The 27780-nt window shown below is 47.4% G+C and overlaps 1 protein-coding gene across 3 annotated transcripts in view; it reads right to left on the bottom strand.

Moving 5' to 3' along the window:
• URGCP (upregulator of cell proliferation) overlaps positions 1-26438 on the bottom strand; it is a 94390-nt gene extending 67952 nt beyond the window's left edge. For 2 of the 3 annotated variants that reach the window (XM_030209621.1, XM_030209623.1), the window contains exon 1: positions 25372-25613. In XM_030209621.1, the coding sequence (XP_030065481.1) occupies positions 25372-25489 (118 nt within the window). In that variant the 5' untranslated portion in view covers positions 25490-25613. Of the gene's footprint in view, positions 1-25371; positions 25614-26414 lie in introns of those variants that run through there. The other variant, XM_030209622.1, reaches the window with a different exon arrangement.
• Positions 26439-27780: the final 1342 nt, after the last annotated feature.

Here is a 27780-nt window from a genome sequence, read left to right as displayed (position 1 = left end):
GTGTTATAGTTAGTTAAGGATAAGCTAAACAGGGGAGGTAAAAAGAAAGCACCCCCCCAAAAAAAATAAAGTGACTGTATGCCTTCAACAGGTATCAGTTCTCTAATTCCCAAAATTGGTGGGTAAATAAACCATCTGGAAAAAGTACAAGACATCATACCAGGAGAAGGAAACCTTCCACAAGATAATATGAAACAAACCTGCTTTTTAAGATCATAAGAACATGAGGGGCCCTTTTACAAAAGGTGTGAAAGGACCTACGCGCGTCCAATGCATACCAAATCAGCACTACTACTTGCCCTGGGTGATAATTCTGAATTTGGCATGTGCTGAAAACACGCGGAAGAAAATATTTTCTATTTTCTACCTCATGGTGCTTACCTAGTGGTAAACGGACGTGGGCACATACTGCATGTCTACTGCTTGGGTAGTGCATGAGACCTTATCGCTAAGCCAATGGTTGGCAGTAAGGTCTCAGGCTGAAAATAGACGTGCGCTGGTTTTTAGTTTGCCACACGTCCATTTTCCGGCCTCTTAAAAAAGGTCCTTTTCCCAGGATGTGGTAAAAACTGGCCTGGCGCACACCCAAAAGACACGCTCACACTGCCACAGGCCATGTGTATGCATGTGTAGTATATAGCAAGTTTTGCAAATAGTCCCCTGATCTTCCAAATTAAGGGGATCTTTACAAAGGCATGGTAGAGATACTGCACGGGTAGCACGTTCCAAATTGTCCCTTCCACCAGGCTTGTGTGTGAGCGAGGCGGTAGTTCTGATGTTGGCGTATGCAGTGTCCCATGGTAGAAATCCCAGTCAACAGCACTGAGAGATGGCGGAAAGTAAAATAACTAAAGGACAATAGCTGGTTACCTGATCTTGTCTGACCTTTTCTGGCTGTGCACCTTACTCTTTACCCTCTTATGGGAATAGTGCTGTTTATTTTCTTTTCTTACTGTCTCTAGCAATGCTTTTATTCTTTGTATCAGATGTGACCTGAATGTAAAGGTTACCAACAGATGATTGATTCTAAGCACCTTAGATGGCCATTGGGCTTTTCTTGCCCGCAGCCAAGAGAAGGAATTGGGACTTGAGCCTACTGTGATTTGGTAATATAAGAATATATTTATCCACTCCTACCCTTGCTGAGATAATATTTAACCATCTCTCTGACCTCATGTACACGTTTCTTTAAATTAGTCACTTTACTTTCAAACTCCTCTTACTCTCTTACCTATCTATATGTTCCATCTTTGCTTCCAACTCCTCTTACTCACTTACCTATCTATATGTTCCATCTTTAATATACCCTACACTATCAATTAAAATGTTCTATTATGTATTGTGTTGACATTGTAAGTGGTATACTATATAGAAACTACAACCAATCCAAAAATTAGCTCTTACATTGGCTCCTACTCAGTGCATATAGAAGATTCAAAATCATTAACAAAAAGAACCTCAACTGCCTGGGGTGCCACAAACAATGGCTAAACCCCCAATAACAGCTACTATCACGGGTTCTAACGTAATAATTGCAGGATTGCCTACTCTAAAAAAGCTCATTTCTCTGATTTACTATGCCATTCGGATGTTTGGTCCTGTTGAGATGGTAAAATTATGTATCATACCTGATAATTTTCTTTCCATTAATCATTGCAGATCAATCCATAGACTGATGGGTTGTGTCCATCTATCAGCAGGTGGAGATAGAGAGCAATCTTTTGCCTCTCTATATGTGGTCATGTGCTACCAGGAAATCCTCAGTATAGTCGATATCAAAGCTCCATCCGCAGGAATCACCAAACATAGAGAATTACACCCACAAAGGGACACTCCGCCACCCAACCACCGCCGAAGCGGGGTGAGGCACCCACACCCGCCGACACGGGGGGAACTGGCATGTCCTGCTACCGCAACCGCGGAAGGAGCTGGCTTAACCCATCACCGCCAAAGCGAGAGGGAAACAAAGCTACCCTACTACCGCATGAAGCGGGAGGGAGCACTGGCATAATTTAGTTATGAATCCAACCACCGTCAAAACGGGGGGAAAGAAGCAGCAGCTCACTGTAACACAAAGTCGTCCCAACTCCAGGGAAATCCAAGTGGAAGAACTTGAACCCGAAGTCCTCCTGAACAGGAACTGAAGTCTAAACTTGAACCTGAAACATAACTGAAAACTAGAAACAAACAGTACAGATATCTGGGAGGGACTATGGATTGGTCTGCAATGATTAATGGAAAGAAAATTATCAGGTATGATACATAATTTTACCTTCCATATCATCATGCAGATCAATCCATAGACTGATGGGATGTACCCAAGCAGTACCTACACAGGGCGGGGCATGGAAATCCCAGAACGCAACACTGATGCCCCAAATTGAGCATCGGCACGTGCTGCCAAGTCCAAGTGGTAATGCCATGAGAAGGTATGAGCCGACGCCCAAGTCGCCGATCTGCAAATCTCCTCCAAGGAAACGGATCTGGACTCCACCATAGAGGCCACCTGTGCTCTAGTAGAATGAGCCTTCAGCTGGATAGGCGGCACCTTCCCTGTGGCCACATAAGCCGCCGCAATCGTTTCCTTGACCCAACGTGCCACGGTAGGCTTAGATGCCTGCAGACCCCTACGAGGGCCCACGAACAGCACGAACAGGTGATCCGACTTCCGGAAATCGTTGGTCACTTCCAAGTATCTGATGATAGCTCGTCTAACATCCAGGCATCTGAGAGCACGATACTCCTCTGGATAATCCTCCCTACGGAAGGAGGGTAGACAAAGCTGCTGATTCACATGGAAGCGAGAAACAATCTTGGGCAGGAAGGAAGGCACTAGGCGAATAGACACGCCTGCCTCCGTGAGCCGCAGGAATGGCTCTCTACACGAGAGCACCTGGAGCTTGGAAACCCTCCTGGCTGAAGCGATTGCCACCAAAAAGACCGCTTTCAACGTCAGATCCTTCAGAGACAGCCGCAATAATGGCTCAAATGGCGGCTTCTGCAAGGCCCGCAGCACCAGATCGAGATTCCACGTAGGCACTATTGAGTGCAGAGGAGGGCATAGGTGAGATCCAAGGTCGGCATGCCGCAGCGCTTCGTGATCTCCAAGAACACCTGAGCAGACAGTTGCCACTCTCCGGGATCCAAGGTATGGCGACTGAGAAAGTCCGCCTCGACATTCAGGACTCCCGCAATGAGAGCCGCTGACAGCTGGTCCAGATTCGCCTCTGCCCACTGGCATAACTTCATGGCCTCCCTGGCTGGGGGGGGGGGGGCGCTCCTGGTACCTCCCTGGCGATTGACATAGGCCACGGCCGTGGCATTGTCTGACAGGATTCGAACTGGCCTCAGGATCAGTACCTGAAGAAACGCTTGAAACGCCAACCGAATGGCCCGAAGTTCCAAGAGGTTGATGGACCACTTCGCCTCCACCGGCGACCATATCCCCCGCGCTGTCCTTCCCAGGCAGTGGGCTCCCCAGCCCGTCAAGCAGGTGTCCGTCATAATGACAATCCACTCCGGGGACGTGAGAGGCATACCGGCTGACAACTTGTCTGACATCAGCCACCAACTTAGCACCCTTCTCACCGCCGGGTCCAGGGGAAGGTGTACTGCATAATCCTCCGAAACCAGAGTCCAGCGCCGCACAAGAGAGTGCTGTAGTGGTCTCATATGGGCCCTGGCCCAGGGCACTACCTCCATTGTGGCCGTCGTGCAGCCCAACAGTTGCACATAATCCCAAGCCCGAGGAGCTGAGGAGGCTAGGAACCCTGCCCACCTGGGCCTGAAGCTTGAGGCTCCGGTTGTCCGGCAGGAACACTCTGCCCACTTGGGTGTCGAACCGAACACCCAGATACTCCAGGGACTGAGTCAGGCGCAGCTGACTTTTCTCCCGGTTGATGATCAATCCCAGGGAGCTCAGAAGAGCAATGACCCTGTCCGTCGCTCTCCCATACTCAGCAAAGGAGGGAGCTTGAATCAGCCAGTCATCCAGATAGGGATGGACTTGCACTCCTTCCTTGCGGAGATAAGCCGCAATGACCACCATCACTTTGGAGAAGGTCCGCGGAGCCGTAGCCAACCTGAACGGGAGGGCTCTGAACTGGAAGTGCCGGCCCAGCACTGCAAAGCGCAGGAAGCGCTGATGAGGCGGCCAGATGGGAATGTGCAGATAAGCTTCCTTGATGTCCAAGGATGCCAGGAATTCTTCTTCTTGTACCGCAGCAATCACGGAGCGGAGAGTCTCCATACGGAAATGCCGTATTCGCAAGGCCCGATTGACTCCCTTGAGGTCGAGAATAGGCCGAGAAGAGTCTCCTTTCTTTGGCACCACAAAGTAAATGGAGTAATGTCCTTGCCACGCTGCTCTACGGGCACTGGGACCACCGCCCCAAGCGGAGCAAGTTGTCCAGAGTCTGCTGAACTGCTGCCACTTTGAGGGGAGACATGCAGGGAGAGTTCACGAATCCGTCTCTCAGGGGCCGGCAGAACTCCAACTTGTAGCCGTCTCTGATGACTTCTAGAACCCAAGTGTCTGAAGTTACCCTGGTCCACTTGCCCAGAAAAGAGGACAGCCTTCCTCCTATCTGCTCTGCGCCATGGACCAGGGCCCCGTCATTGGGTACGAGACCCTGGGGGAGGACCGGAGGAAGAACCTCCTGAGCGGCAGTCTCTGCGAAAGGAATGCTGCTTCGGGGAGAGCCTCTGCTTGAAGAAGGAGGAGGAGGAAGAGCCCAACTTGCCCGGGCGATACCGACGGGCTTCTTGAAAACGGCCATTAAAGGAACCAGGGCAAGCACTGCTGGCCCTTGCCTTGACCTCCGGCAACCTCTTGCCTTTAGAACTGCCGAGATCCGTCACAATCTTGTCCAGCTCATCCCCGAAGAGCAGCTTGCCCTTAAAAGGCAACTTGGCTAAGCGGGATTTGGAGGCATGGTCAGCTGACCAATGCTTAAGCCATAGCCATCGACGGGCAGAGACTGTCTGAGACATACCTTTAGCCGAGGCTCTCAAAACATCATACAGCAAGTCTGCCAAGTAAGCCAAGCCCGACTCCAGGACCAGCCAAACCGCCCTCAAGGAAGGATCCAAGTGGGAGACCCGCTGCACCACCGTCAGGCATGCCCTGGCCACATAGGAGCCGCAAACCGAGGCCTGCAAACTCAAGACGGCCGCTTCAAAGGCTAACTTTAAGGCCGCTTCCAATTTCCTGTCCTGTGAATCCTTAAGGGCGGAGCCACCTTCCACCGGCAAAGCTGTCTTTTTTGTCACAGCAGTGATTAGAGAGTCCACTGCCAGCCAGCACAAGGCCTCCTGATCACCCTCTAGCAGAGGGTACAGACGAGTCATGGCCCTGGCTACCTTGAGGCTCGCCTCTGGAGAATCCCATTGACCCGAAATTAGAGTTTTCATGGCTTCATGGATGTGGAAGGTCCTGGAAGGACGCTTGGTTCCCAACATAATAGCGGAACCCGCCAAGGCTGAGGGAGGGCCTTCCTCTGGAGAGGAAATGCTCAAGATGCTCATAGCCTGAACTAACAGGTTAGGCAATTCCTCTGAGCGAAAAAGCCGCGCTGCAGAGGGGTCATCTCCCCCATCAGGGCGAGGATCAGCCTCCTCCAAAGAATCCCCAAGGGACCTTTGGGAGAACTCAGAAACGCTGCCCTCATCTACATCAGAGGAGACAGAGTCCCCCAAGACCTGATGATCCACCCGAGGGCGCTTGATCAGGGAAGCAGGAGCAGCGTTTTGCAGTTGAAAGGCCTGATGCAGCAACAAAATAAACTCGGGAGAAAAACCCCCCTGTTTGTGCACCTCTGCAACCTGGGCCACAGCCCTAGAGGAACTCTCAACCTCCACTCCATAGAGCGGGGGAGAGGTGCACTGCGCATCCAAAATGGCGTCCGGCGCGTCACTCCGCGAAGGAGCCGTGCGGGAAGCATGGCGCTTAAACTTCGCCATCTTCTTACCGTCACCCAACTCAAAGGCAGCCATACTAGAGGCCATCCGAGCTGCATGGGTGGCCGACATCAGAAGGGCGGACATCGGGGGATGGGCGCCTAAGGCGGGCCGACGCCCCAGCGGAGGAAAAAACGGCTAAATCAGCAAAGTCTGGAAAGGCGCCCAAAAAGGGCTTCTCTGCCTCCGATACCCGCGCCTCCCCACTAGCCGCGCGATCGCGATCCGGGGAGAGCTTTTTTGCGCCCTTACCATCCGACGCCATGATCCACGAGGGAAATGTTCGGGGAATCCCCTGCCCGCTATGAAAATTACCTGCTTCTTGCTCCGAGCTGCAACGAATTGTGTCCCAGTGAGCAGCTGCAAGTTAAAGCTTTTCTGCTTCAAGATTGTTTTTTGGGTTTTTTTTAACGGAGCCAGCGGGAGTGGGGAGAAAAGGAGGGACCTGGCACCACCAGGTTTGCCCTTGCTCACGAAGAACCCTCAACCCCAGGTACTCAACCAAGCCTAAGTAAATAGGCGTGGAGACCAAGCCAGAGCTGCTGCGTGTGACCACACACCTGCTAGACAGAGAGAATACTGAGGATTTCCTGGTAGCACATGACCACATATAGAGAGGCAAAAGATTGCTCTTTATCTCCACCTGCTGGTAGATGGACACAACCTATCAGTCTATGGATTGATCTGCATGATGATATGTAAACTTCTGTTACTGGCCATACTAATAGTGGTAATTGCAGTATCTGTGAAATTATGGAGGAGACCGATAAGTTTTATCACCAGTGATTTATCTCATCCGCTGCCCTTGTGGGCTTAAATATATAGGACAAACTAAACAGAAATGAAAAACGAGGCTAATTGAGCATAAACATTGCATTAAGAATGAGAAGATGCATATGCCTTTCTGGTAAAACATTGTGTATTGCAACAACATTCTTTTGAACAACTTCATTGCCTGGTGATTGAACCGATGCGAGATAATGGACGGAGGGGGGATATATCACAGTGTTTACATCAAAAGGAGCAAAGGTGGATTTTCAATCTACACACAATACAATAACCCGATGGTCTTAATGGCCCTATGGAATGGGAAGCTTTTTTCTGATTCGATGGATTAAATTGGACTTGGGTCCTATGAGAAGCCTAGAATACTGATGATGTCATTCAAGTGGGTGTCCAAAAAATCGGCTTCTGCCTATATAGAATCGGCATTTTGTTACCTTTTAGCTTGAAAAACTTCCCATGGTTTATGTCCTGCTGAGGCAGCTACGAAACAGGGGAGTCCCTCTGTTGAGGAGATTGCAACGTGACACTCTAGACTTTGAACTTGGAAGGAAGTCCTGGTTGGATGCCTGAAGAATCTAGATGTGGCGATTACCACCCAGGTGGTGAAGTTAAACTAAGTCTATTTTGCTGGTCCTGTGCATAGTTTTGCATTTTTTGATATTGCGGATTTTTCTTGCGATATATAGACTCTTACTCATTACATTAAATGTTTTGAAGATTTGATTGATCCTCCGTTTTTTTGGCTGCAAGGTTTTTTCTCTTGATGAGTTGTTTTCCTTGCAGTTGGGTTCAGAGGGTTGGTTAGAACCCATGATAGTAGCCGTTGTTGGGGGCACCCCAGGCAGTTGAGGTTCTTTTTGTTAATGATTTTGAATCTTCTATATGCACTGAGTAAGAGCCAATATAAGAGCAAATTTTTGGATTGGTTGTAGTTTCTATATAGATTTTGCTCTCCAGCTTTCTTAGATTTTTGAGTTTTCATGTGTGAAGTGGTATACTATGCCATACTTTGTATTGTTATTTTAATATTTTTACTGCTGTAATTGTCTATTGCTCATGTTTGATTTATTCTTATTGTACACTATCTTGAGTGAATTCCTTCAAAAAGGAGGTAAATAAATCCTAATCTAATATAATAATTTGCTCCTCCAATGTTCCAATGAGGCTACCTGCGCCCGTAACCATCTCCTGACGTCACTCTCCTCCAACGTTCTCCGTCCCTCCCAGTTCCAGGGCCCCCCTTCCTCCCAGTTCCACGGTCATCGGCCCGCCCTCCCTTCAAGTTCCAGGCACCCTCCCTCCGCTTTTAAAAACTCATTTTCACTTATCGCATCGGGGTTACGGTGGCTGGCAACAGCGGTACAAAGCGTGCAGGCTTGGCCCTTCTCTCTGTCAGCTCTGGTCCTGCCCTCATTTCCTGTTTCCGCAAGGGCAGGACCACAGCTGAGAGACAGAGAAGGCCCGAGCCTGCATGCTTTGTACCGCTGTTGCTGGCCGCCGTAACCCCGATGCGGTAAGTGAAGATGAGGTTTTAAAAGTGGAGGGAGGGTGCCTGGAACTTGAAGGGAGGGAGGGCCGACGACGACCGTGGAACTGGGAGAGAGGGCAGGGCCGGTCTTAGCCCGAGGTGGCCGCATAGGGCCTCGCGCTTAAGGGGGCGGCGCGCCTCAGTCAGCCTGAGCCTCCTCCGCTCCATCCCCGGCACTTTAAATTTACCTCGCTCTGCCTCCGACGTCTGCGCAGCATCAGTGAAAGCGCTGCCTGTCTGACGTCTCTCCACCAGCCTTCCCTTCGCTCGTTCGTTCCCTCTTTGTCCCGCCCTCGAGGAAATGACATCAGAAGAAGGCGGGGCACTGAGGGAACGAACGAATGAAGGGAAGGCTGGTGGAGAGACGTCAGACAGGTAGCACTTTCACTGATGCTGTGCAGACGTTGGAGGCGGAGCGAGGTAAATTTAAATAGTTGAACTAGAAGAGAGAAGAGGGCGGGCAGGTGGACATGGGAGTGGGAGGGATGGGGAGAGAGGCGCATTGACAAGGATGGACATGGATGGGAGGGCAGGGCCCAGGGAGAGAGGATTAATTGCTGGACGGAGGGGAGGGAGGAGAATTGCTGGATATGGATAGATGGAGGGGGACAGGGGAGAGACGAGCATCGATGGACATGGATGGAGGGCAGGGCCCAGGGAGAGAGGAGAATTGCTGGATATGGATGGATGGAGAAGGGAAGGGGAGAGAGGAGCATCGATGGACAAGGATGGACATGGATGGGAGGACAGGGCCCAGGGAGAGAGGAGAAATTGCTGGACATGGAGGGGAGGGCAGGGGAGCGAGGAGAAATGTTGGGCAGGAATGGAGGGAAGGAAAGACAAAGGAAGGAGATGCACATGGATGGAGGGGAAGGGAGAGAGGAGAAATGCTGGACATGGGGGGAGGGGAGGGGAGGAAAGTAGATGCACATGGATGGAGGGGAGCGAGGAGAAATGCTGAATTTGAATGGAGGAGAAATTGCTGAATTTAAGGGCTGGATCAGAACACTTTGAAAGCAGATGCAGAAACTGGAGAAAGGATAGGGACAGGGCTACAGATGGTAGACATAGTAACATAGTAACATAGTAGATGACGGCAGAAAAAAGACCTGCACGGTCCATCCAGTCTGCCCAACAAGATAACTCATATTTGCTACTTTTTGTGTATACCCTGCTTTGATTTGTACCTGTGCTTTTCAGGGCACAGACCGTATAAGTCTGCCCAACACTATCCACACCTCCCAACCACCGGCTCTGGCACAGACCGTATAAGTCTGCCCAGCACTACCCCCACCTCCCAACCACCAGTCCCGCTTCCCACCACCGGCTCTGGCACAGACCGTATAAGTCTGCCCAGCACTATCCCCGGCTCCCAACCACCAGCCCCGCCTCCTGATCTTGACTAAGCTCCTGAGGATCCATTCCTTCGGCACAGGATTCCTTTATGCTTATCCCACGCATGTTTGAATTCCATTACCGTTTTCATTTCCACCACCTCCCGCGGGAGGGCATTCCAAGCATCCACTACTCTCTCCGTGAAAAAATACTTCCTGACATTTTTCTTGAGTCTGCCCCCCTTCAATCTCATTTCATGTCATCTTGTTCTACCATCTTCCCATCTCCGGAAAAGGTTAGTTTGCGGATTAATACCTTTCAAATATTTGAATGTCTGTATCATATCACCCCTGTTTCTCCTTTCCTCCAGAGTATACATGTTTAGTTCAGCAAGTCTCTCCTCATACGTCTTGTAAAGCAAATCCCATACCATTCTCGTAGCTTTTCTTTGCACCACTTCGATTCTTTTTACATCCTTAACAAGATACGGCCTCCAAATACTCTAGGTGGGGCCTCACTAACGACTTATACAGGGGCATCAACACCCCCTTTCTTCTGCTGGTCACACCTCTCTCTATGCAGCCTAACAACCTTCTAGCTACGGCCACCGCCTTGTCACACTGTTTCGTCGCCTTCAAATCCTCAGATACTATCACGCCAAGATCCCTCTCTCCGCCCGTACCTATCAGACTCTCCCCGCCTAACACATATGTCTCGCGTGTATTTCTATTCCCTAAGTGCATCACTTTGCATTTCTTCGCATTGAATTTTAATTGCCAAACCTTAGACCATTCTTCTAGCTTCCTCAGATCCTTTTTCATGTTTTCCACTCCCTCCCGGGTGTCCACTCTGTTACAGATCTTAGTATCATCTGCAAATAGGCAAACTTTACCTTCTAACCCTTCGGCAATGTCACTCACAAATATATTGAACAGAATCGGCCCCAGCACCAATCCCTGAGGCACTCCACTACTCACCTTTCCCTCCTCCGAGCGAATTCCATTCACCAGCACCCTCTGGCGTCTGTCCGTCAACCAGTTCCTAATCCAGTTCACCACTTCAGGTCCTATCTTCAGCCCCTCCAGTTTATTTAAGAGCCTCCTGTGGGGAACCGTGTCAAAAGCTTTGCTGAAATCTAAGTAGATTACGTCCATAGCTCGTCCCTGATTCAATTCTCCTGTCACCCAATCAAAGAACTCAATGAGATTCGTTTGGCACGACAGGACACATAAGGACATAGGAGGATGGTGGACATGGTGAGAGAAAAAATATCAAATGGAAAGAAGACACTGCATAAAACAGAAGACACTGGGACCAAAGCGAATAGAAAAACTAAATGATCAGACAACAAAGGTAGAAAAAAAGTATTTTATTCAGAATTTATTAATTGGAATATGTCAGCTTTTGGAAATGTGCATCTGTGATATTTTGCATGTAAGTTTCAATTTTTCTAGTATTGCTGCATGCTGAGCCTGACTTCTTGAGGTAACTTTCCAGTTCAGTATTTTGCCTTCATATCTGTTGTGTCATGTGTTTTTCATGTGTGCTCAAGGTGCAGTATCCTGCTAGCGTGTAGTATTTGCAGCCCTTTTTGTTTTGTTTTTTTTCACGAGGTAGTGTATTGGTGTTTTAGAGCCTGGTGAAATTACAGTTCTGCCTTTCCAAGCATAAGGTTGTAGCTCGTCCTGTCCTTGGAATTAGTGCTGTTATGGTTTGGTAAGGTTGTGTTTTTGCACAAGTTTGTGTATAGTGTTTTGCAGTGGAGAGATTGTGTGTCCACACCTCTGACCCCCCCCCCCCCCCCCGGGGTTATGAGAATTGGAACTACTAATTGTAGTGGACTTGAACTGAATAATTTCTGGGGAGGGGGGGTTTCATGATAGCATTGTGCTTACTATTTCAATCAGTTTTTCTGTACAAGTTTAGCTTAATTTGTCTTTAATTGAAATTTCAGAAATAAAACATTTTCTAAAAGTTGAATAATCTTATCAATGGGATGGAGCTGGGGCTAGGGCAGGGGCGGGGCTAGGATGGAGCCCCACCAAATTGGTCTGCACAGGGCCCCGCACTTGCTGAGACTGGCCCTGGGGTGGGTGGCCCTGGAACTGGGAGGGAGGGAGGGACAGAGAAACGCATGCATTAATGTAACAGAAAGTACAGCTTATTAAAAAAAAAAAAAAAAAACTTTAAAAGATGCTCACTTTCAATGTCTGTATATGAAACTCGGAGGGAGGGAGGGAGGGACCCTGACACTCGGAGGGAGGGAGGACCGGGTCCCTGGCACACACTCTCTCACACACACACACACTCTCTCTCTCTCACAGACACACTCGCACCTAGTCTCACTCTCTCTCTGTCACACACACACACTCGCACATTCACTCTCTCTCTCTCTCTCACACAGTCACTCTCACACACACTCTCTCAAACATATACACTCCGAGGAAAACCTTGCTAGCGCCCGTTTCATTTGTGTCAGAAACGGGTCTTTTTACTAGTAAATAAATATATGTATTAATTGTGCATTACTTACATGGATAAAGTTTGAAATTAATATAAGAGATTAAGAAATTGGTACAGAATTTTTAAAACTCTGTGATGACCTTTTACTGAACCCACAGAAAGCCCAATGATGATATTTCTCATAGCACTAAAGCAGTAACAAAGACCACTAAGAGGGGCATAATTGAACGGGGCGCCCAAGTTTTCCTGAGGACGTCCTCGCAGGACATCCCTGCGAAGGGGCTGGGAAACACGACCTTTTACTGAACCCACAGAAAGCCCAATGATGATATAGCTCATAGCACTAAAGCAGTAACAAAGACGACTAAGAGGGGCATAATTGAACGGGGCGCCCAAGTTTTCCTGAGGACGTCCTCGCAGGACATCCCCGCGAAGGGGCTGGGAAACCCATATTATCGAAACAAGATGGGCATCCATCTTTCATTTCGATAATACGGTCGGGGACGCCCAAATCTCAACATTTAGGTCGACCTTAGAGATGGTCTTCCTTAGAGATGGTCGTCTCCGATTTTCGGTGATAATTGAAACCGAGAATGCCCATCTCAGAAATGACCAAATCCAAGCCATTTGGCCATGGGAGGAGCCAGCATTCATAGTGCACTGGTCCCCCTCACATGCCAGGACACCAACCGGGCACCCTAGGGGGCACTGCAGTGGACTTCAGAAAAAGCTCCCAGGTGCATAGCTCCCTTACGTTGTGTGCTGAGCCCCAACCCCCCCCCCCCCCCCCCCACAACTGTACACCACTACCATAGCCCTTAGGGATGAAGGGGGGCACCTAGATGTGGGTACAGTGGGTTTGTGGTGGGCTTTGGAGGACTCACATTTACCACCACAAGTGTAACAGGTAGGGGGGATGGGCCTGGGTCCGCCTGCCTGAAGTGCACTGCAGTACCCACTAAACTGCTCCAGGGACCTGCATACTGCTGTCATGGAGCTGGGTATGATATTTGAGGCTGGCATAAAGGCTGGAAAAAAATATTTAAAACATTTTTTTAGAGTGGGAGGGGGGTTAGTGGTCACTGGGGGAGTAAGGGGAGGTCACCCCCAATTCTCTCCGGTGGTCATCTGGTCATTTAGGGCACATTTTTGTGGCTTGTTCATAAAAAAAAAAAAAGGACCAAGTAAAGTCGTCCAAGTGTTCGTCAGGGACACCCTTCTTTTTTCCATTATCGGTCGAGGACGCCCTTGTGTTAAGCATGCCCCAGTCCCATCTTTGCTATGCTTCTGACAAGCCCCCGGAACTCTGGTCATCTCCGCAACGGAACGCAGTTGAGGACACCCGAAATTGGCTTTCGATTATGCCGATTTGGGCGACCTTGTGAGAAGGACGCTCAAATGAAACAAATAAATAAATTAAATAAGTCTTGCGATCTGTGTCGAAAGATGGGCGCCCTTCTCTTTCGAAAATAAGCCTGCAAATGATGCAAACCTCAGTGGTGACTCATTTCAGATGAACACCACTGGCTCGTGATTCACCTGGTTCGTCATCGGTTTGGTAAACATTAGTGTCCACTATTTTATTTACTCATACATTTTTTTTATCAATTTATAAATGTTTTTCTTTTTTTTTTTTTTAAATATTTTATTTATGATTTTACATTTATTAAACAACATAAATGTAATGGAAATATAGGAAATTGTTTTACAAAAAAGCAAAAATAAACATTGGGAATATTACTCTATTACTTTGTCCACAATAAAGATCCAGAAACTAGGCAAATAGGAGGAATTTAATCTATATAAATAAATTCCACCTCTAACATTCTGAAGCTCACTGCAAGGCACTGAAGCACTCAACTCCTGTAGTCTTCGTAGGCTAGGCTATCAGGACCAGTCACCCTCACTCACAGACCCGCCCTCAGCCATGCCCCATCTACTATAATAAAACTCACCCTCAACGTTCTGAGGACACTGACGTCAGTGAAGCCAAGCCCTGACTTCCTTCAAAAAGGTTCGAAGGTTGGTGGTGGTGAAGCCACCAAAATCGCTCCGGGCCCTGCCCTCGAGGGCGGAATCACTCCGGGCCCCGCCCTCTTTTACTACTGTTACAACAAGACCCGCCTCCTCAGCAACCAGACAATCTAAAAGCCCGTCGTTGTTGAGGGCGTGCTGTTTCATAGAAGGACACTTGAACAGTCTTAGCAAAATGCTAACATAGGATCCAACTACTAACAGGAATCAGCCAATCAATAAGCTCTGTCCTCCTTCAGGGCGAGCCAGTTTCTTTCAATAACAACAGGACCGGTTCAGCTAAGCTACAAGAAGAGAGCATGGTGCAGGTTGAACGGGGGGGGGGGGGGGGGGGGGGGGGGGGGGGGAGCAGTCAGAGGACTCCTGAAACTAATCAAAACAGCAAAAAAAAAAAAAACTCGACCACACCTCTGCAGGGACTTTGGCTAACTGGTGAGGGGAATTCTATTGTTTCTCATTTTTTTCTCTGTACCTATACATAAACTTTGATCACTTGTGATGCTTTTTTTTGAATATTATGTTTATTGTCTCATGGAGTCAAATACAGGCAACAAGAACAACATCAATACAGCAGAAATACACAATATCCATATCTCTTATAGCCCGTTGACCTCCATGATATTTTCCCGAACTTTCCTCCCCAACAAAATCCCCCCTCCCCCTGCCCTCTCCCTCCCTCCCTACTTTCCCTCCTCCCGCTCTTCCCCCCTTGTTTCCTCTCGTCGCTTAACCAGCACACATCTCCATTTAATCAGATCCGCAGTTTGACATCTGCAAGAAGGTACTTGTTCTCCCCCACAGGTCTCGATATTGACGGGCACACAAGGAGGCTGAGGATTTATACTGCGTAGTCACCCAGTTGGCCATTTCAACCATACTGTTTCTCCATGCTGCCAGTGAGGGGGGCTCCGGACTCACCCACTGCTTCAACACGCACCTCTTAAGCAAGATCATTGCTAACAATACAAATTTGCAGTGCGGCTCCTTCAGTCCCTGCTCCCTAAGAGCCTGCCCACACCCCATTAATGTAATTGAATACTGCCACTCCACTGTGCGCTGCAAAATCTGTTCTAAAATTCCAATTGCCCCAGTCCACAATGCCTGAAGGGCTGGGCACTCCATGAATGAGTGCAAAAAGGTGCCCACCGCCCCTCTACACTTTTCACACGTATCACTATCCCACATCCCCAGGGCTTTCCCCTTAGCTTTACATATATGTACCCTATATAGAATTCTATATTGTATGTCTTGCAGTGACGCATTCGGGGTAAGCCTCCGCAAGCCTCGGAAAATGGCGCTCAGTCTCTCCACTGATACCTCTTCTGCTACATCCTTACTCCAGGCTTCTGCTAGCGGTGTCATGTGAGGCGCTCGCAGACGCTCCCTAATTATTTGACACCAGCCTGTCAATTTGTTATAATTCGGGGTTATCTGCAAAAAAATGTGATCAAGTTGCGTAAAACGCACTATGGCCTTGCTCCTGCGCTCCACACTCATTATGTAGTCTCGTGCCTGCAAATATGCAAAGAACTGGGAGCCAGGGATCTGTAACTCACTTCTGACCATGTCAAATGTTGGAAATATGTCCTCCCCTTCTTTCCTAAACTGGCCTATAAATCTACAACCTTTGTCTCTCCATAAACTGAAAACTGATGTTCCCAACCCCGTTGGGAAGGCTATATTTCCCACCAGTGGCAAAAACGGGCTAGCACCCACACTCGTTCCCTCTTGCCCTCTCCACCATCTCCAGGCCATTTGAAGAGCTGCCACATAAGGGTTTTCTACTCTTTTTTTTGCCCCTTGCACTGCCCAGGACTCTAAAACAGTGAAAGGGTCATTTGGCCTACACCAGCTTTCCCAGAAACCCGGGGGGGCAAAAAACCCCCTTTCCGAGATCAGTTCTTGTACCCATCGCATCAATGCTGCCACGTTATAGACTCGCAAGTCCGGGAGTCGCAGACCCCCCTGTCCGATATTTCTAATCAATTTAGCAAAGGCTATTCGGGGGCGTTTAGCATGCCAGATAAATGTGCCTATAATTCTTTTGTACGAACGCTCCTCCGAGGTCTTCACCCACAGTGGGATCATCTGTAACGAATAAAGTAGTTTGGGAAGAAGCACCATCTTGACCAGTGCTATTCGCCCCAAAAAATTCACTGGGAGATCCTTCCATTTCTGGCATAGCTTTTTAACCTCTTCCAGCCGGTCTACGACATTCTTTTTGTATACCCACATCGGATTCGCACTAATATAAATCCCTAAATACTTAATACCTTCGGTGGCCCATCGGAGTGGGAAGGACTGCGAGTCTCTATTTATACAAGGGTCACTTACTGGCAGTGCTTCGGACTTGTCAAAGTTTATACTAAGACCGGAAAAATCCCCAAAGGCCCGAATAATTGCCATTGCCAGTGGCAACGTACGAGTTGCCTCGTCCAGCAACAGCAGCATATCATCTGCGAACAGGTTGATTATATACGTCTCTCCTCCCACTGTTATTCCCTTCAACGTGACCTCTTGCCGCAGTTTCGCTGCCAGGGGTTCTAGGGTGAGTATAAATAACAATGGTGACAAGGGGCAGCCCTGCCTGGTTCCTCCTCCCAGGGGAAACGCATCAGTCAGGGAGTCATTGACAATAATCTGTGCTGTCGGGTTATTGTATAACGCTCGGATCCACCCCAGGAATTCACCCTGGATGCCGAAGCGCCCCAGAATCCAAAACAAATATTGCCAGACTACTTTATCGAAAGCTTTTTCCGCGTCAAGGCTTGCTACTATGGCGTCTCCTGCCTTCCCACTGCCTTCTAACAAGATCCTACTCACTTTCAGTATGTTAGCTGACGCGAACCTCCCCTTGACAAAGCCCACCTGATCCGGATGAATCAGGGCAGGGATTACCTGGCCCAATCTATCCGCCAACACTGCTGCTAAAATCTTTATGTCCTGATTCAACAACGATATGGGCCTGTAAGAACCCACTAATTCTTCATCTTTCCCTGGCTTAGGAATCAGCACAATGTGCGCATGATTTAAAACAGGCCCCATCGTGCCCCCCTCCCTGACTTCTTCACACATAGCTATAAAGGGTGCGATCATCACATCCTGCAAGATTTTATAGTATTCCGCCCCTAGCCCATCCGGGCCTGGCGCCTTAGCCAGCTTAAGACGCTTGACCACCCGCTGTACTTCTTTACCCTGAATGGGTGCATTCAGCTCCCTCTGCTGGTCCTCCGACAGCGTGGGCAGTCCCACCCCCTCCAAGAATTCCAAACACTTTCTCTCCGAGAATTCCCCTGTTTGGTATAGCTTCGAGTAGTACTCTACAAATTCTTTTTTAATGTCCTTCAACTGGGTTCTAATTTCCCCCTCCCTATTCCTTATTTTGGGTATAAACCTTTTTGCCGTGTTCTGTTTTACTAATGATGCTAGCAATTTACCTGTTTTATTAACCCACCGATGTAGCTTATATTTATACATTCTAATATTATAAAGTGCCCCTTCTTCCAGCACTTCTTGCACCTCCTTCCTGCTGTCCAGGTATGCCTTCCTATTCCTGTCAGAGGGACACCCAATGAGCGCTCGCCGTGTATCCCGCAATTCCACTGTGAGGGCCCGAATTCTTTCCCCACGCTTCTTATTCTGGGAAGCCACGTAAGATATAATCTTCCCTCGTAGAACTGCCTTTGAGGCCTCCCAGAATATTCGCGGGGCCACTTCCTGCGCTTCATTCTCTAAGAGATAATCCATCCAACCTTTCCTCAAGCAGGCCTGGAACTCCTTATTTAGGTACAGTGCCGGATTCATTCGCCAGCGACTTGCCCCCTCACGCCCTCCCCAGCACCAATCCATCCATACTGGCGAATGGTCTGACACCTCTGGCTCCCCAATTCCCGACTGCTGTACTCTCAAGGCCACCGAGTATGGAACTAACAGGTAATCAAGCCGAGAGTGCGTCCCATGTGTGTGCGAAGAAAAGGTGAAGTCAGCCTCAGTAAGATGCTGATGGCGCCATACATCCACTAAATCTAGTTCTTTCATCAGAAAATTTACCCCCTTGTCCTCCTGATCCTTACCCATCTTCCTTGGTGGTTTGCAATCTACTGAAGGATCACTGGGGACATTAAAATCACCTCCTATGATCAGTTGGTATTGATCAAACGTTACCAATTTTGCTACCAATAGGGTGAAAAACTTGTGGGAGTATATGTTAGGGGCATAAACACTACACAGTCCTACCTTTTTACCTTGCACTTCTCCTGCCACTATGAGGAATCTCCCTTCTGGGTCTTGATACATTCTGTGCAAATCAAAATTAATGTTTTTCTTGAATAATATAGCTACCCCTCTTTGTCTCCCATTATAAGACGCAAAAAAGACATCTCCCACCCAGTCCCTTTTTAGTTTTAAGTGCTCCATCCTGCTTAGGTGTGTCTCCTGCAGCATAACTATATCGGCCTTCTGCCTCTTGAGCGCCTGCAATATTTTTGTGCGTTTTACTGGGGAGTGCACTCCATCAACATTCAATGTTACAATCTTTAAATTGGCCATTTACTCTCCCACCCAACCATACCACATGCGTGTAACTCATTTATACTGTTCGAGAGCCTCCCAGCTGGGCCCCCAAACCACTCCTCCACATCCTGCGTTATACAATGTCTACCCTCTCTTGCATTGAACTGCCAAGCTGCCTTAAACGGTCCCGTGCTGTTCAGCTGAAAAATCATGAAACCCCTCCCTACAATTTCCCCTGTTCCCTCCCCCTGATCCCTTCCCTCCCCTTCCCCCCCTGCCTTCCCTATCCCTCCCGCGTTACCCTCCTGCTGTTGCAGGAATGGATGCATGAATTACCCCTATTGTTAGCAGAACCTGTGGTACTTCAGGAGTCAAGCAGCACACACCAGAATGAGAGAGAAATCTTCTTTATTTGCCAGCAAACATAGTAGGACATCAGCATTAAGTCTCTTCTTCTCTTTCTCAGCTCTCTGTGTCTTTGTGGCTTCTGTCTCAGCTCCTTCTCTTCTGCTGTCTCTCCCTCTTCTGTCTGTTCCTTCAGCTCTCTTTCTGACGTAAGCTGCTTCTGCTCCCACTTAAATACAGTGCTATCCCCCTCTCTAGCCCCCCTTACTTTCCAGATGGTAAAGAATAGATTGGTTACCTTGCCTCAGCCAATCATTACTTTAAAAATATCAGTTACATAGGTTTGATATTTCTCAAACTGACCTATGACCTGGGGCCTCTCAAACCAGACAATTTGGCACCAGTCTCTTACATTTTATTATGATTAACTTAGGTTCATTGAGGGGCGAAGGGGCCAATCTGACATTTATTATTCTCATATTCCTAGTCTGGTTCATACTAACTACTAACTGAACTCTGGCATTCATTAAGGGGTCAAGGCCAGTCTTACTTAATGGCATACGGCTATAGTTTGTTATTACTTTCAAAACCATTCCTATAATTAATCAAAACTTTTCTTGACCTTTTTCACCCACCAGCTCCATACATTGAACCAGCCAGAACTGTATATATTCAAACCATATGCTTGACCTCTTCACTGCAGTCTTTGTTTGAAACGTCAGACAAAGAGTAATACAGAATTTAAAAAGGTATTCTACATATTAACTACCCAGAATAAAACATATTCTAACATAAGCATAATCAAATTCCCTATAACAAAATCTAAACATCAGGAATATCTACATATTAAGCACTTCTAAATAGTATTTCAGCTTTAAACTACAGCATGTCTGGCTCATGCTTTGTTCATTCATAATAGTATCCCCTCAAGATTTAATAGTATACAGATGTGTGTGCTAGCATTAGCAATCCATCACTCACAAAGGACAGAGTTTCATTTCTCACTGACCTTTCCTAACCTTTAGCTTAGCCAAGCTAGACATTGAAGTAAATTAAATCCAGCTTGCATTCCTTCACTTGCAGGGCTGAAGAGTTAAAATAGTATTTGAGCACCTTTAACCAGAATTAACACTTAATATGATTTCTCAGAATTAATCAATTTCTTTTGCCCACTGCCTCACTGCCAATCCCACATCTTAACAGAACACAAACCCTTCCCCCACATCATTCCAGTTCACAACACACACTCACCCTCCTCACACACCACCTACTCTCCCGGTCTCCTTCCCTCATTATCTTCCTTCCCTCCCCCTCCCCCCTGGTTCCCAAACATAGGCAATGCAAGAATACATGAAAACTAGTACAAAGCAATCTTTAACACAACGTATCATTAATTCCTAATACCAAAAGGCTTCCAACAGGGAGCTCCCACCACCTTTCAACTCTTGCAGGTGTGGTTAGTCTTTGCAGCTGTTTAGGAGGCTGGCTTCCATGCTCCGCAGAGGCTATCATGCGCGCTAGTCATCTCTTCCAGGTCCACAGTTCCGAGCCTCTCTGCGGCCGTTAGACTCTTCATTCCCCAACCATAACTTCACGATCTCTCATGCCAGACCTCCGTCTTGAAAGTCATCTCAAAACAAAACTTAATGTCCTGCAGTCATTCTCAACATGCTGCTCCAGAAAAAAAAAAAAAAAAAAAGAAAGAAACCCCCACTGAACCCTGCAGTTCTGGTTTCATTTCAAACTGGTCGCAAAAGCTTCCAATGCCACTGAGTCTGTAAAGAACAAGGTCTTATTCTCATGTAGCACTCGGACCTTTGCAGGGTATAATAGGGAAAAACGGACTCCCTTCTCATACAATCTTTTACATTGGCGGCCCATGATTCTCCGCTGATCAGCTACCAACGCTGAGTAATCCTGAAAGAGCATTATTTTCGCGCCTTCATATTCCAGGCCTGGCTTGCGCCGATGAGCTTGCAGGATGGCCTCCTTGTCCATATAATTCAGCAGCTTTGCCAGTACTTGTCGCGGCCTGCTATCCGCAGCTCTCTCTGCCCCCACTCTGTGGATTCGCTCAACCTGCGGTGGTTTCCCGCCAAAATCTAGGCCCAATTGTGCAGGGAGCCACTGTTCCACGAGTTTCCGGAGCTCCGGCGCTTTGACCGTTTCGGGGAGACCCACAATCCGAAGATTGTTCCGTCTACTGCGGTTCTCTAGGTCATCCGCCTTCTGCTCCAGTTGCTCGCACTTTCTTTCCAACGCCGCCAGTCTGCCACTTGTTCCCGCAGCTGCATCCTCACACTGCGACACCCGGTCTTCGACATGTTGTAATCGGGCGCTTTGGCGCTCCAGCGCTTCTCTAATCTGGTCTACTGACGTCTGCAATTTGGATAGCTTTTCTTCCAGGACCACCGAGATCTGTTGCGCCAATTCTCGTATCAGCTCCGGCAGTAACGGCCCTGTTATCGGGGTATCTGGAGCCGCCGCCATTTTGTTTCGCTCAGAGTGAACACTCTTCTTCCCCCGCGGGGTCTTAGCGGGCATACCCTGCTGGTTTACAGGTCGCGGGAGTTTCCGAGCCTCTCAACGCTTTCCTCTCACTTTCACGATCTTATGTGCCTCGCCTGGGAACCACTTTGGGGGAGTTTCGTGGAGTTTGTCGGCGTTTTAAATGCTAACGGGTCGGAGCCGGTGTTTTGGACGTCCGCTCAGCACCACGTCATCACGTGACCTCACTTGTGATGCTAATGGCAAAAGAAGGCTGGGAGACAGTTTTGGTCCTGACACACAGTCAGCTGCAGATCTTCTCTTCTTCACACATCCTCTACCCCTAATTGTTTCTTTTTCTGTGCTGCTGGCTGTCAATGGGAGCACTACACCCACATTCTACAGCCACTTCTGTTCTCTCACTATGCTAAACGGGACTGAGTCACAAACTTTTAACAAACAACTGGATCCTCAGAACAAAGAATTGCCTGAGCTGAAGATCGGAGCACAAGATAGGTTCTTCTACTCACAACAGACACAGATGGGCCAGCAGAACTGTTCTCTGAACGTCTCCTACCCAGGACAGACGATGCCAGGTTTTGCAGTATCAAGTTCAAGGAGGTTTTTAAGTCCAGCCTCGAGTAACTGCACATATAGCCCTGTACGTCGGTTAGAAACTCGGAGGGAGGGAAAGGGGATGACCCTGGAATTCGGAGGGATGGAGGGGGGAGGGAGGGGCCCCTGGCACACACTCTGAGTCACACACACACCCTCTCTCTCACGGACACACTCGCACCCAGTCTCAGGAGAGAGGAGAGCCGGCGCCACTGCTTGGAGTTGGATGATCCACTGCCTGCTGCCTGCTCCCGCGGCGCTCTGCATTAAGTTTGTTTTTAGCTAAATGCTGAGACAGAGTCAGACTGTGGTGGACATCAGGTAAGGGTTTCACCTTGTTAACTTTTCATGTCGCTGTAATGGCTGGCTGGCGTGGCGGCCTACTTATAACTTATCGATAAAGAAAGTACATTTGAGGCTGCAGGTTGGGTGGGGGAGCTGGAACCAACCAGGCCAGCTGGGGAAGAAAAGAAAGACAAGGCAAGGAAATTTCTGTGGGGGGGTGGGGAGAACAAGCTAGAATCAGGGAGGAACGAAGGAGGGGGGAGTAAGGGCAGGGAAGGAAAATAAGAGCTGATGGAACAGAAAGGCAAAGAGGACGATAGGAAAAACAAGGCAAGGAAATTTCTGTGTGTTGGGGGGGGGGGGGGGGGGGGAGAGAACAAGCTAGAATCAGGGAGGAAGGAAGGGGAGACTAAGGCACAAGGAAAGGAAGATAAGCTGATGAGTAATAAAATGGATTGTGACATAAGTATAACAGTCATATTTCCAGTTCTAGTAGTACTTAAGATCCAGCAACTAATTGTTCTGTGACTGTCTGTGTACTGTCTTATCTAGATTGTAAGCTCTTTGAGCAGGGACTGTCTTTGTGTATGGTGTGCAGCGCTGCGTATGCCTTGTAGCGCTATATAAATGATAAATAGTAGTAAATGATAAGTAGTAGTCATCTGCTTAAAGCTAAGTGGTTGTAAACCCTTTATTTGTTCAGCAATCCCACAAAGATGCACTCCATCTTTCAGCTCCTATTTCCTTTGCATCTTGTGCCAAACCGGGGGGGGGGGGCGCCAACTGATAGTCTGCAGGGGGGCACCAGAGACCCTTGGCACGGCCCTGGTCGTTGGGGGAGGAGGTGGAGGGTAGTGTTCCGACATCGTAGAAGAGAGTGAGGGAGGAGTTGGAGGGCGGTGTTTCTAGTTTGTATTAGTGAAGGAGTTAGGCGGTAGCATTTTGGGGAGTGGGGTGTGTGAGGGGGGCTGTTTCTGGTTGACGTGGTCTTGTGTTGGAGGGTGTGGATTGTTTTGGGTGTGGGGGTTAACCTGGTTTTCCAGAAAGCGCTGATGCCCTTCTTTTTTGTCCGTGTGAAGAATTTATTGCGCTGTTGGTGTTTTTTTTTAATACGTAGGATTTCACTTTGACTCGTGCTGCGATTGGGCACAGTCATTGACGATGCTTCCGGGAACAGGAGCATGAATGCTTCAAAGCGTTTTTTTGTTTTTTTAATACGTAGGAGTTCTCGTTGACTCGCGCTGCTGTTCTGTGATTGGGCACAGTCGTTGATGATGCTTGCGGGAACAGGAGCACGAATGCTTCAATGTTTTTGTCCATGCTGCCAGCTTCAGAATGTTGCAGGTGGGTTTTATTATATAGGATGTAACAATCATAACTTTTAAAGTACTGTAATCACACTTATCTTAATTCAGTAGTAGATGCATATATAAAGGACCCTACAGCGGCATGCCTTAAAGGAATCGTCGCAGCAGAGGAGCCTGACCTGGGGCTATGCAGCTCCTCTTTTTATGTGCTGGACTGGTGAGGTGTAGTGAGGGTTGGAGTCACTTTCCAGCTGCCAATATCTGTGCTGCTACCTGCAAAGGCAGACTGCACAGAATTCTGCATGGGAAAGGAAGTCTGCGGAGGTGGGGAATTCTGCGCAAATTTTGTGTTGTGCAGTATCATAGAATTCCCCCAGGAGTAATATATGTAACTGGAATGAGGAAGCTGCTTACCCAAATTTGTCACGTGTCCATTTTGGGTCTGAGACCTTATCGCCAGCCATTGACCTAGCGGTGAAGAATCTGGGCGGTAATGACTTGCGCACGTCCGATACGCATGATCAAAAATAAAAAATATTTTTCTGATGCGCATATTGGACGCGTGACAAAAATTAAATTACCGCAAGAGCCACGCGGTAGTCGGGCAGTAACTCCATTTTGGCATGTATTGGGCACGCGTAGACGCTTACACGGCTTAGTAAAGGGGCCCCTATAAATATGATTGCTTTATGCCTCTGTCTATACTATGCCACTGCTGTAATTGTCCCATTTGCTTAAAAGTTTTTTTTATTTTTTTATTTAAGTAAAGCTTTTGGATTCAGAACACACTTCTGGATGTGCACTGCCTTATTATTTGAGAGAACAGTGCAGCATAAGTGATATTAAAACTGCCACTGGCCTCTCAGCTCTTGCTAGTCCCAGCTCTGGTCCCAACTAATAAATGCTTTTATGTGGGAATCCCATCTGATACTTCCCTAGACAACAGGGGTCCCATTTAGACTACTATGAAAATAATTTTTTGCTTGTGTTAATGTAAGCAGTAACTAATCTCAATTAGTACCTTGGACCCACCCAGCTTAAATGCCTGTCCAGTGTCCAGAAATAGAGAAACAAAGAAAATGCAGGAAAGAAAAATCAAAAAGAGAAAACGACAAGAGAAAGAAGGGAAACAGAATAAAGAATATAGTGAGAATAAAGGAAAAACAGTGGTAGAAAAGGCAAAGACCTGAAAGAAAATATAAAGTAGAAAACCAAAGACCATAAAGAAACACAAAAGAGAAAAGAGGTACAGAAAATCAAAAGATAGAAAAGGGAAAGAGAAGAAAATCAATAGCAAAGTTTGATCTATATTCAGTATTGATGAATGAGCAAACCAGAAACACTGTCTTTAACACTAAACATTAATATGCAAGGAGTTGGCTTAGGCAAATTGGTTTTTAAATATTTATATGCTATCTTTCTTCTACACACACGATTAAAGTGTTTTGCAAAATTTATTTACTTATTGCATTTGTATCCCACATTTCCCCACCTCTTTGCAGGGTCAATGTGGCTTACAATTCATCATGAATGGTGGAATGTATATAAGAGAATATACATTTAGTATTACATAAGGATAGTGATGAAGCATGATAGTAGTGTAGCAAGCAAAATTTACATAGTAACAATAAACACAGCCCAAAGTTTTACTGTGGATGAGAAAGTTATATGATATGGGGCAGCAGTCCTCCCAACAGAAGTATTTGAAATACTCACCGTGTTCTGGTTCTTCTAAGTGCTGAATCCGATTTGGAAACACTGAGCGCACAACACGAGTCAGCACCCTGCTACTAACTGTGCCTATCACACCGAGTGCCTTCCATGTTTCGTCCATTCTGCTCAGTTTGAGACTAAAGTATTTAGCTCTTTGTCAAGAAACAATGAAGAAAGGAGGAGCAGCAGCAGAATTGAAACTGAAAGAACATAAACCTGCAGTTAAAAACATCACATTAAAGCTACTTTCGTTTTTCTAGAAATGAAAAAAAAAAATCCTTTCATGTATCAAACATTCCGGCTACTATCACGGGTTCTAACCAACCCTAAACCCAACTGCACGTAATAATTGCAGGATTGCCTACTCTAGGAAGAGCTAATTTCTCTGGTTTACTTCGGATGTTTGGTCCTGTTGAGACACTTCTGTTACTGGCCATACTAATTGTGGTAATTGCAGTATCTGTGAAATTATGGAGGAGACCGATAAGTTTTATCACCAGTGATTTATCTCATCCGCTGTCCTTGTGGGCTTAAATATATAGGACAAACTAAACAGAAATGAAAAACGAGGCTAATTGAGCGTAAACGTGAGAAGATGCATATGCCTTTCTGGTAAAACATTGTGTATTGTTGCAAGGGACGGTGTAAAAGCCAGATCTGCCTAAAAAAAATGAAGATTTAAAAGTTTTTTGATGGAATCCGGGAAGATCCCGAGGATCCCGCTGTATCCGTTTTTTACCTCTTGCCTTGCAACAACATTCTTTTGAACAACTTCATTGCCTGGTGATTGAACAGATGTGAGATAATGGGCGGAGGGGGGATATATCACGGCGTTTACATCAAAAGGAGAAACGGTGGATTTTCAATCTACACACAATACAACAACCCGATGGTCTTAATGGCCCTATGGAATGGGAAGCTTTTTTCTGATTCGATGGATTAAATTGGATTTGGATCCTATGAGAAGCCTAGAATACTGATGATGTCATTCAAGTGGGTGGTCCAAAAAATCGGCTTCTGCCTATATAGAATCGGCATTTTGTTACCTTTTAGCTTGAAAAACTTCCCATGGTTTATGTCCTGCTGAGGCAGCTACGAAACAGGGGAGTCCCTCTGTTGAGGAGATTGCAACGTGACACTCTAGACTTTGAACTTGGAAGGAAGTCCTGGTTGGATGCCTGAAGAATCTAGATGTGGCGATTACCACCCAGGTGGTGAAGTTAAACTAAGTCTATTTTGCTGGTCCTGTGCATACGTAGTTTTTGCATTTTTTGATATTGCGGATTTTTCTTGCGATATATAGACTCTTACTCATTACATTAAATGTTTTGAAGATTTGATTGATCCTCCGTTTTTTTTGGCTGCAAGGTTTTTTCTCTTGATGAGTTGTTTTCCTTGCAGTTGGGTTCAGAGGGTTGGTTAGAACTAGAGAGTTGCACGGGGACAGAAATCCAACCCATCCCCGCCCGTCCCTGCTGGAATCTTACCCGTCCCCACCCATCCCCACTGGAATCTTACCCATCCCCTCCCATCCCTGCAAAAATTTAAACCATCCCAACCCGTCCCCACCCGTCCCCGCAAGAATTTAACCCATCCCCACCCATCCCCGTAAGAATTTAACCCATCCCTGTAAGAATTTAATAGTACATAAAAGAAAGTTCCAGTCAGCTCCCTCAGTCTCTTTCTGGATTTGAGCCACAGCACTGTAGGCAAGGAAGGAATGGAAGTTGGAACTTGGAACACTCTGGTGCGCACATGTAAGATTTGTCTCTGATTCACTGGCAGTGTGTGCTGAGAGGCTGCCACATGCACGCGCCAGTAGGTCAGGTGACATCTGATTCTCGTGCCTTTGTCAGAGCTGAGGTCTGTGCACCAGCCTGGGAGCAAAGAGGATTAATAGTAACATAGTAAGTGACAGCAAATAGACCTGAACGGTCCATCCACTCTGCCCAATAGTCACACTCATGATCAATTCATCATTAAATCAACGAGTGTGATATTATATACTTGATTATGGTCTTTCTTTCGTGTTTCTGGAACAAAGACCACAGGAGTCTATCTGGCCCCATCCTTATGTTCCAACTGCTGGAGTTGCCATCGAAGCCCACTCCAGCCTATTCATGTTCTCATTTGTGGGACACAGACTGTAAAAGTCTGTCCAGCACTGTCCTCATGTTCCAGCCACTGAAGTTGCTGTCTAAGCCCTTTCCAGCCCATCCTACACCAGATTGCCATGTATGAGACACAGACCATACAAGTCTGCCAGGTATCAGCTCTAGTTCATCACAGCCAGAGTCGCCATCTAAGTGTCACTTGACATATCCACACACATGCAGCCATTTAAGGTTAGCTTTTATATAACTTCCATTTTCTAATTAGAGATCCGTCATCATTTGTGACTCTACCACCTCC

Source organism: Microcaecilia unicolor, chromosome 7 (genome assembly GCF_901765095.1).
Source record: "Microcaecilia unicolor chromosome 7, aMicUni1.1, whole genome shotgun sequence".
Lineage (NCBI taxonomy): Eukaryota > Metazoa > Chordata > Amphibia > Gymnophiona > Siphonopidae > Microcaecilia > Microcaecilia unicolor.
The sequence above is the reverse complement of the archived record's forward strand: the minus strand, read 5'-3'. Positions and strand labels throughout refer to the sequence as shown.